Genomic DNA, 10465 nt, shown 5'->3' with positions numbered 1-10465 from the left:
ATTTTTTGAAATACTCATATTTTCATGGGTATTCTCGAGGTATAAAAAAAATTAAAGAAAATTATTCTGGTGGCAACACATAAAGTGATGACACCAGTTAGGAGGAACTTTTTTTTATTTTCTCGGAATCGCCTCCTTAGGTGGAGGCACCCATTGTAAAAAGAAATTATTTGATGACAACACCTAAAGTGGAGGCATCAGAGGGTGTAAATTTTGTTTTATTATTTTTTGGTGCTGCCACTTTTACTGGAGCCACACAAAATGTAAAAAAAAAAAAAAAAAGTGGCGACACCAAATGTGAAACTTTCTTTTTACTTGGTGACAGCATTAGAAGTGACGACACCGGTGTGTAATTTTATTTTTTTTACTAAAGGCATACAATATGTAAAAAAATAAACTTGGTGATAGCACCAAAAGTGGTGGCACCTAATGTGAACTTTTTTTTACTTGGTAACAGAACTAGAAGTGGTGACACTAGTGGGTGTAAATTTTTTTTTTACATTTTTTCGTTGCCTCTTCATGTAGAGGCACTAGATGTGTAAAAAAGAATAATTCCCTTTAGTGCCAACTCGAAATGTGGCTACATGACCTGCCGTCAATTGTAGTGATAGTTTAGATACGGTTCAACATTTAACGAGCTTGTTTTCTATCCATTTTAATATTATTTATTGCATTTTCATTAGTTTGTAGGTGAGGAGTAAAAGTTAATAAAAGAAGTGTTTTTACACAAACTTTGAGTGTTAGTAGACCTATTAGGCCGACACGGGGATTTACGTAGTTTTAATATGTGTATTTGAGTGTGTAGTATGCTTAATTTCAATCCTAATGGATGTAGGAATAAGGGACGAGTGTTGCACAAACTTCCCAACCCACGAAAGCACGACATGGACTTCAAAGCCCATAAATTTAGTGCTGTGTTGCAACACAACTTATGTGTACCACGACACAGCCTGACGTGGTGCGCAAAATTTCAAGGCTATTTTCGTCTGCACAATCACTTTTTCGAAAACCTAGGACATGCATGTGACCTAATTAGGGCTTCTGCTCACTCTACAAATAAGACCTTAAGGGTTCAATGTAACTAAGTCGTCTTTTACTCATAAAAAACCCTAATAGATTAGAATTAGTTTTAGGTTTTTCTCTTTTATTTTCCAAATGCTTTTGATCTAAAATTTCTTTTATTCAATCGAAGTATTTAAATTTCTTTTCCTTTGCAAATGACAATATTAGTTTACCAATCGAGAGAGTTACTACTCTATGTTCAATCGACATCGACAAGATTATTTTTCTCTTTTTTCTCATTATATTTAATTGTGTTCTTTTACATGTTTATTTCATTTGAGATTGAGATGATTAAAATCATGAGTAGTTAATTCCCTTAGCGGATATTAATCTTTCTGCTTGTTAAATTAGTTTGGTTGTTTGTCTGATTTTCTTTTTATTTATTTTATTTTAATTTAGTTTATGATATTTATCTCTTTTATTGTTTATCATAATATAGTATTTTAATTATTACTATTTAAACATGTTATTGTAAAAGTATTTTCATAAGATTTGATTCATCCTCTGGGTATGATCCTCGGAACACTTTCTTGTGTTCCGTTGTAAAGTTTTACTATATTACAATTTGACTTGTATATTGGCGGACACCGCTGCTTTATTATATATGTTTTTGGTATAGCATTTTTCAGTCAAGCGTTCGCACGTGAAGCGACGATCAAGTTGTTGGCACCATTGTCGTAAAGGTTTCAACATTAGATCTAGAATTTATTTTTACAATAGAATATGTAAAGTTAAAAACTATAGATACAATATTATTTTTAATTCTGTTACTTTTTCTAAAATTTTTGTCTATTTATTTTTGTTTTTTTTGGTTAAATTATTTTCAGTTTTTAATTTGTTTATGACTCGAAGTGGAAACACTCCAATTGAGCCACGCAATCATCTACTGATGCACAACAATCCACTTGCGGCAGTTGATCTACCTCGAGAAAATCCGTTATTTGACAATCTACCAGAACAACAAGAAAATATCCGTAGAGAGCTATTGATGGCTCAAAAGACATGGTACGAGTTCACATTACCAACACTAAAAGCAGTACAAGGTAGCATCGAAAGACCGGAAAGCAATGCCAATAATTTTGAGATTAAAACAGTTATGGTCCAGGTGATCCAAAACACCTTGCAATTTAAGGGAAACGTGGTGAAAGACTCGAACCAACACTTGAAGTGATTTTTTCAATTATGTGACACCTTCAAGTATAATAGAGTAACCAATGATGTTGTACATCATCGATTATTTTTGTTTTCTTTTTGTGACAACTCAGCGGATTGGTTAGATTCATAAGAATCAGGTTTTATCACCACATCGGACGAACGAGCTAGCGGAAAATTTTTAAATAAGTTTTTCCTTACCAACAAAACCATCAAGCTCAAATGAGAAATCATCAATTTTACACAATACAAAGGTGAGTGTTTGTACAAAGCATAGGAGCATTTGAAGTCGATGTTAAGGAAGTGTCCTCACCATGGACTGCAAGCATGGCTCCAAATACAAATCTTTTACAATGGTTTAGACAATAACACCAAGTTGAGCTTAGACGGAACAACTGGAGGACCTATCATGTACCACACATACGAACGAGTCTATAAAATCATAGATGACAAGACTATGAATTCATATGTGGCCAAATGAGAAATTCACATACAAAACGAAGCCTCCAACAGTGAAAGTTGTCAGTGAAGATGACAGATATCAACAAATCCTAGAGAAGCTTAATCGTTTAGAGTCGACTGTCAAACCAACGAGAGTGAAGCCATGTTCGAAAAACCAACCGAAAGAGGTGAGCTACATAAGCAGCAAGGGTCGAGATCCCTATTCAAATACCTATAACCCCAGTTGGAAGAATCATTCGAATCTCAAGTGGGGAGGTAACCAAGGAGGTGAAAAATAAGTACAAAACCGACAAAACACAACTTACCAACCTCCACATTTGCAACAAAAAGATCATGGAAAGCGACCATACTACATGTGGTCAATGATTTGACAAAATAAAAGGAGAGATACAAACAATGAAGACAAACATTCAACAAGTCCAACCTACCTGCGGACGACTCAAATCCCGAATGAATAACCTCTACAATCAAATGCAGTTGATGATAATATTCCAAAAGCAAAATTACCAAGTTATCCTCAGTAACACGAAGAACAATTCCAATAACATAAAACAAAGCTCAAATAACTCTTAACTTCACCTCAAGCTGGATTCGAGCTTCTACAATCAAATCAAAACTCAGGGTCGATCCACTTGCAACCCTATTCATAGTTCAATTCTTAAAGACCTTAAATGTATTTTTTTTAGAAAATGAAAAGGGAAAGGCAAAGAGAAAAGCCTATAACATTCAAAAGTCATTGTTAAGAGTTCAACATTGAAGAAATAAAACCCTATCTAAAAAATTGAAGAAACAAAATCCAGCCTTAACAACTGTCTAAAAGGTTCGACATACAAAATGCAGTAATACATCAGAGAAAAATAAATAAACAAATAAAAAACATAATACAACTTTATCATGTCTTCACGTCCCCAAAAACCAATATGCCTCAAAGCTGTTTTGTCATTTGTCATTGACAACCATACGTAGTTCCCAAGTACAAAAATTTCTGCATTCATTCCAACCCACCATCTGACGATCAGCAGTCGGATCAACCGCGTTGTGGGTTCCTGGCCCTTGAAGATCGCCAGGGTTCTGCCTTGCTGCTCCCACTACCACCACCAAAACGATTCGAATCTGGAGGTGTAGCTCTGCTACCACCACCTGCCAAACGATCAGAATCCTGAGGTGGAGCCCTACTGCCACTAGTCCTGCGATCAGATTGGAATGGAGGAGCCCTGCTACCAGCAGCCCATCGGTCAGGTTCCGAGGGTGCTGGCTTGCCCCATCGATCAGGTTCAGAAGGTGGAGCTGGACCAGAGCTTTCAGGCCTTTCTCGCCGGAACCTAGGAACATATTTCCCAGGAGCTGGAGCAGCAGCAGCAGCAGCTGGAGCCACAACTACAGGCTCGGTTGAGTGGGACCCAGCAGGAATTTCAGAAGGCCTAGAGATCCCCTCCAGTGCCCTTCCCAAGAGAGCTTCTCGCCTCAGCCTCTCTTTCTCTTCCAATTCACGCTCTCTTTGTCTTTGCTTTTCAGCAATCTCATCCATTTTTGCTTTGTGCTCAGCTTCTTCTTTCCTCCGCCTCTCAGCCTCTGCAAGTTTCAAAGATCCATTAAATAATGACGAAAACATAATTTAAATAACAGAAAAACATAACCGATATGACTCTGAACAATGTACTCAAATTTGTATGAGTGGATAAGAGGTGAGACAATTCTATCTATGTGATCAGGGGAAATTTATGAATCAAGTTAACTGGCTTTTTTCAAAAGAAAAGATCTCATTAAAAATATATACCTTCACGTTTACGAGCCTCCTCCTCTTCGCGCATCTTCTTTATTCTCTCCTCCTCAGACCCCACATAAAATATTTTCTTTCTCTTAATATCTCTTTCCTGCTTCCGGGCCTGAATTATTTGTTTGATCCTCTCCTCTCTCTCTACTCTCCTCTGGTCAAACTCAGCTTGCCGACGACTTATTACTCTTTCCCGGAAAATCATCTGCAGAAAAGCAGAAACAAAATGCGTATGTTAAATGGCTAACACTGGAAAAGACGTAGGAACCTGCAAAGAAGATTATCTCTGCCAAGAGCTCCCTCTCTCAAGAACATAAAGCCACTAATCCCAAAGGTACTGACCTTGTTTTCTAGCATACGTGCCAGCCTATTCTTCTCTTTCAAGTCCCCATCATGGCGCTGTCTGCTCAACTCAACTTCCAGCTACAAGTCGGAAGAAAAAAAGAATCATCGATGTGTTGAGAATAGCCACAAAAACCTCTCTCAAACAAAGATGGTGTAACATAGATCGACAGTCCATCCATTAGTGATAAATACGCCCCGCAAATGAAGGGCGAGCATCCCTCGAGGCAAACTTGAGCACATCAAAGTATTTTATATGTTTATAAAATTGCAAACAAGGTATGTTTTAAATGCAAAAACAGGTGCAATAACAAAATCGAGAACAGGAATATTCACCTGTTGCTCACGTTCATGAAGCACCTTCTCTTCTACCAATCTCCGTTGAAAAGCAGCTTCAATCAAGGGGGCTGCTTCCTCTCTCTTTGCCCTTTCTAGATGGTCCATTGTTTTAGCAACTTTTTGTAGTCTCTTCTCCTGTTCCTGCCTCTCCTTGAGCTGCTCACTCAAAGCCCGCTCGATCAAGGTTTGCTTTGTTAATTTCTCCTGGATGCATATTCATAGTCAAAAACCAAATTCAATAAGAATAAAAAATGTGATTGGATGAGAAAAACTGGCCACTTACCCCATCCAAAATTGGCTTCTTTTTCCCTCTTTTTAAATGCTTTTCAGTTTCCTGTAGTAGTGCCTGTGCTTCTTCAAGCTCCCGCTCCTCTATTTCCTTACGAATTCTTTCAGCTCGTTGTTGTTCAAACATAGCAGCAAGCCTCTTCTTTTCTGCTTCTTCAGTTTTCTTCAGCAAATGCTGCCTCTTTGACTCCTCCTCACGTTCCTAACATATCAAAACAAACAAAAGCATGGGCAAAAGTTTATGAAATTTCTGTTATTTTGCTAAATGATGAAACCTATGTTTTAAATGGGGATACCATTTCCAATAGTTGACGCTCTTGTTCTTCCTTTCTTTTCTCAATGATTGATTTCCGTGCAAGAAGTCTTCTGTGTTCCTTGTCTACAATTTCCCCTAACCCTGGTAAAACTTCACACAGCTTTGATGCTTTCTTCGGAGCGGGATATATCATTGATCTTGCTTTATTCAAAGACTCGGCAAAAACAGTCAAGTGATCTTGAAGCTTGTCAGATTCAAGACCCTGAAAAGGACAGCATAATGAAAAAAATATATTATCTTCTGCCATACAGAGGCCTTTAAGAAATATGAACAGAATGCATAAATCCTAGAAATATCCACAAAGAAATAAGCATAAACAGCCAAAATCCTAACTTACCATATTACCAAACAGCACAGCGCCTTTCATGTGGTCAACTTTCATGGCTATGAAATTATGTTTCACAGCATCAACAGAAATCTTTTCAACCATAGAAAATTCAAAAAAGGGTATCATCTGAGACAGACTCTCAATTTTCATTGTCTCGTAAAGTTGGGAAACCTGGAGAAGCAAGTAAATCAAGTATAATCACAAGATCACACATGCTTAAGCTTAACACGAGTAAAAAATAAAAAAGAACAATGAAAAGAAAATAAACAAAAAACAGTAACAGACCTGCTTAAGCAATCTGAGGGTAGCAAGCCTTTCAAGGGAAGGAACATATTGAGAGAGTTGAACCTCGGGTACAGACGAAGCTGAAGTCAGCTTCCCACCCAGCTTTGATATTTTCATCAACAATGGATGTATCTTAGATGCAACATCAAGAGGGAGAAAATCATTTTCTAAAAGATGGTAAAGATCTTTCACTTCTTGAGTTGCACAACTAAGTACACCTTTGGATACCTAAATAAAAAGGAAATAACAAAAGGCAGTAGGTCAACACTCTAAAAGACAATAAAAATTCTAGTCACATAAATGTAAAGCCAATACTCTTTGGTATCCTATACAACTCAGAGAGAGAGAGAACTCAAGCCTAACTTGCAAAAATGCAAAGACTAATTTCTTTGTCCTAAAGAACATAGCAACGAAAGACCATCATTTCATGAATATAATGATTCAGGACCAAAAAGAGATCTAGGAATAGAGCAGATTTTTAAGGCTATGATAACCTAGATAAAGAGTTAAGCCTATATAGCAATTGATTATTTGCCTTAAACAATGGAGAAATTATGTGATGTAGCCAAACCGAAATAGTTTGTAATTAACAGCCCTAGTTGGGTTGAATTCCACCATATTAAAATTGATTTGAGAAATGTCATTGTTAAGAGTACTTAAGACATAACCCGGCAATTGACAACATTACCATCCATGCTCTTGCTGCTTCTTTAAAGGCCATTTGAACAATTTAAACTTCGAAAATTCATGAGAAACAAGCCATCAAATAAATAAAAATAACATGCAGAGAAAAGAAGAAACAAAGCAAAAAGAACTCATAAAATTTAAACATACCAGCTCTGTGAGAACTGCAGACCTTGACAACTGTAAGAAGTAAAAAATGTCAAGAGTTGGTAATATCAAGAAAAACAAAAGTACATCAAATGAAAATACAATATACCACTTCTCTGTTCTCAAGTTTAGATTCAAGATTAAATCCTATAAGATTTGACATTCGAAGGTTGCGTTCTTTCTCATTTTCAACTTCCAAGTGTGATGCACCACGTGTTTGATTGTAAGGGGTAACTGACAGTGCAGCCAAAACAACTGATGATGCTATCAACTGCAAGTCCTTCTGACTTAAGTTTTTATTAAAGCTTTTTTGAAGTGAAAATAGGTTTAGCCATGCATAAGCATGATAAAGATGGCTGCTTGAAATCCAGAATATTTCAGTTAACTTGGCATAATAAACCACCATCAAGGAAGCCTTGGGAGTTTTCTTGACAATGGACATCAATCCATGAATATCTTCAACAGAACGAAAAGCTTCCTGTAAGGACCAACATAGCAAGCAACAATAAGAAGCAGGTAAGATCTATCCATTACAAGATAGCAAACTCATCCGTTAAGCACAAAAAGGTGGATATGGCAAGAAGCACACCTGCCAGAGTCCAAGTTCAGTAGCAATCTTTAGCTGCTCAAATCTCGTATCAAGATACAGTTGCAAGCTTTCAGGTGCCGAAAGATCAGGTCTGTCCCTCTGGTCTTTATATTTATTTAGATTTGCTAAATGATTCCTTATAATCTCACACAACCTTCGGAACTCTGTTGTTCGTTTATACTGCTTGCAAAACTGGAATGCCCGATGTGCTGTCATCTACAGGATATTTTTTAAAAAATACAAAGATTTGTTATTTCAAATATGTAAAAATATTACTAAAATCATGGAAACAAGACATTATCAAGTGCAAGCACAAAACAAGAGACATTAATGCCATTATGTTTCAATTGTAAGGATGTGCAGGTGAAGCCACCTACACCAGACCAAAACCAATTTTTTTGGCCATGCTAAATCCTATATTCCTGAAAAGTTACCCTTTCAAGCTAAAAGATTGTTAACCTCCCCCGCCCCCCCCCAAAAAAAAAAAGAACGAAAGAAAGAAAAAGAAGCATCGATTCCAAATGCTATATTATCATTTTCCCAAGACCAAAATCTTTTTTTTTTTTGCCTGTGTACCTTTTTTTTCCAGCAACCTTGTTAGTTCTTTGTAACTCACCAAATAACAACTGTAAGTCCCTATGTTACTCGAAACTTTTCGTTTAAAGCTTAAAGATTCTAATACAAAGAATAACTTCAATTCTAAATACTAAATCAATTAAAAGTTCCACTCATCTTGCAACGCAAGACTACGAACACAAAATAGTATGCAAGAACCTAGAGTCCCTTCTATGATAATGCTGAAAACAGGATTGCACATTTTGATGTAGTAGTAAAAAATTGAAAATTTACAGATATAGTTGCAACAAACGGTGAACATTGATGGAAGTCATTTAGACAGGAAATACCGCATAGAGTGCTTCTAACTTGGAATTGTTCCGCAATATTTCAAGCACTGTTCTATAGGTCTCCCAGAGAAACTTGAACCAAGGAGTAACAAGTTCACGATCAGACCTATCCTTTCCTTTCTCTCCACTGACATAGCTTAACATTAAATCTTGTGGCCTTTTATCAGCTTCAAGGTCATCAACATCTAATGCTTCTTCTAAGGCTTCTGCCTGGCTTCGAGCCTGCTCGGCTTTCTGAGTAGAAAGATGCATGAAGTGCTTGATCACTTCCTCCAGAGAACTGACATTCACATGTTGACATACAATACGATATTGAATCAGGCCATCCTTGGCAAAACGACCCTTCCGCATGTCAACACACAGCTCTACATATTTAAACATGATCCTTTCAAGCGGCTTATGCCAAGCTCTGTATCTCTTTGAAGTTATTAGATTGTGAAGAGCCTGCAAAGCATCTTGCTTCTGCCCAACATTAATCAACTCTGCATCAACCAAATCACAAAGTCAATACATTACAAACGCATTATACAATAAAAGTATAATTAAATATCACAACCCAACATAAACTTTTAACAATTTAGGGCAATGGCTGCAAGACCCAGATTCACATTAACAGCAGATAATCTTTCTAATACCAAACAATGGGTAGCATATATTGACGAAAAAATAAACATTTTGAAAAAACAACAAACAAACTAACAAAGGAAACATTTGTAGCTAACCTTCAGCTCTCTTCAAGGCATTCTCTGGTTTCGCAAAATTCGCCATGTTTTGAATCAATTTCTTAAAACCGCCCTTGGTGGCCTAAAACATAAACAACTCCGTTTTCTATTAATCAAATAATTTAAAGAATAAATAATCTAAAAAAAAAACTTTATCTTCAATCTAGGAAGGAAGCCAAATACAAGTCCCCAAAAAAAATTAAGAATAAAATAAAACTACGATCTGAAATTGTATTAAAATTTCCTAATATATATCCATTAAATTCACATAAAATCTAAAATACAAATAAAAAAATTATACAAATAAAAAAATTTAAGTCGGTCTCATAGCCCGACCTGAAATAAAAATAACGAAGAAATTTTCCCAAAAAAAATAAATGCAAGATTGAATATTGGAGACTCGCCTGAAAAGGAGGGTTAAGAGCGGCCGCGATGAATGATAACTGAAGTAGTAGAAGAAGAAAGAAAGAGGGTTTGTCTGAAGCTTCTGCTTGAAACGAAAGATAAAAAAATAAATAAACATTTTGATTCTTTAGCCCATTAGGATACTATCTCCAAATAAATTCGGCCCAACTAAATGCGGCCCTATACACTTTAGGATAAACTACTAGTTTAGTCACTTACATTTGTCTAAAATTATGTTTTAATCACTAAACTTTTAAAAATTACTATATGATCACAAACATTATCGATTTCACGTTATGGTCACTGACTTGTTTAACCTCCATGTTATAGAAAACTGACGTGGCATATTAATATCATAATTTATATTATCCTAAATTGATACTTATGGTTTAGGAAATTCTAAAAATATATAAAAAAATTAAAAATTTTAATATTTCAAAAATAATATAAATATATAAAAATAAAAAAAAAATCAAGAAATGGAGATTTCCCCGATCTATCCATTCCTTCATCTGTCTCGAGCAATTTCTCCTTACATATTTAATTTTTTTTAAAAATAGCTAAACTCTAAAGTGGATTAGTATTTGTTATTAATGATGGGTGCAAAAGGTGGAGATAAAAGTTAAGATGAATAATAATAAAAAGTAGTCAGATCTCTGCACTTT

General features: G+C 35.8%; 1 protein-coding gene and 1 non-coding gene across 2 annotated transcripts; both read right to left on the bottom strand.

The window, feature by feature from the left end:
- Positions 1-2428: 2428 nt before the first annotated feature.
- Positions 2429-2535, bottom strand: LOC121210393 (small nucleolar RNA R71). The gene has a single exon (XR_005905506.1). It is a non-coding gene; the product is annotated as a small nucleolar RNA R71 (small nucleolar RNA).
- Positions 2536-3384: 849 nt separating this feature from the next.
- LOC121209347 (eukaryotic translation initiation factor 3 subunit A) lies at positions 3385-9920 on the bottom strand. The gene is made up of 14 exons (XM_041079886.1): positions 9800-9920; positions 9396-9477; positions 8674-9155; positions 7769-7984; positions 7289-7657; positions 7183-7212; positions 6349-6576; positions 6073-6234; positions 5716-5937; positions 5415-5621; positions 5129-5335; positions 4793-4873; positions 4454-4655; positions 3385-4248 (listed from the first exon to the last, which is right to left on the bottom strand). The coding sequence occupies exons 2-14, from the start codon at positions 9439-9441 to the stop codon at positions 3704-3706; spliced, it is 2997 nt and encodes a 998-aa protein (XP_040935820.1). The 5' UTR covers positions 9442-9477; positions 9800-9920; the 3' UTR covers positions 3385-3703.
- Between the last annotated feature and the right edge of the window lie 545 nt (positions 9921-10465).

The sequence above is a fragment of the Gossypium hirsutum genome, chromosome A11 (assembly GCF_007990345.1).
Source record: "Gossypium hirsutum isolate 1008001.06 chromosome A11, Gossypium_hirsutum_v2.1, whole genome shotgun sequence".
Classification (NCBI taxonomy): domain Eukaryota; kingdom Viridiplantae; phylum Streptophyta; class Magnoliopsida; order Malvales; family Malvaceae; genus Gossypium; species Gossypium hirsutum.
This window is presented reverse-complemented; position numbering and strand designations above follow the sequence as displayed.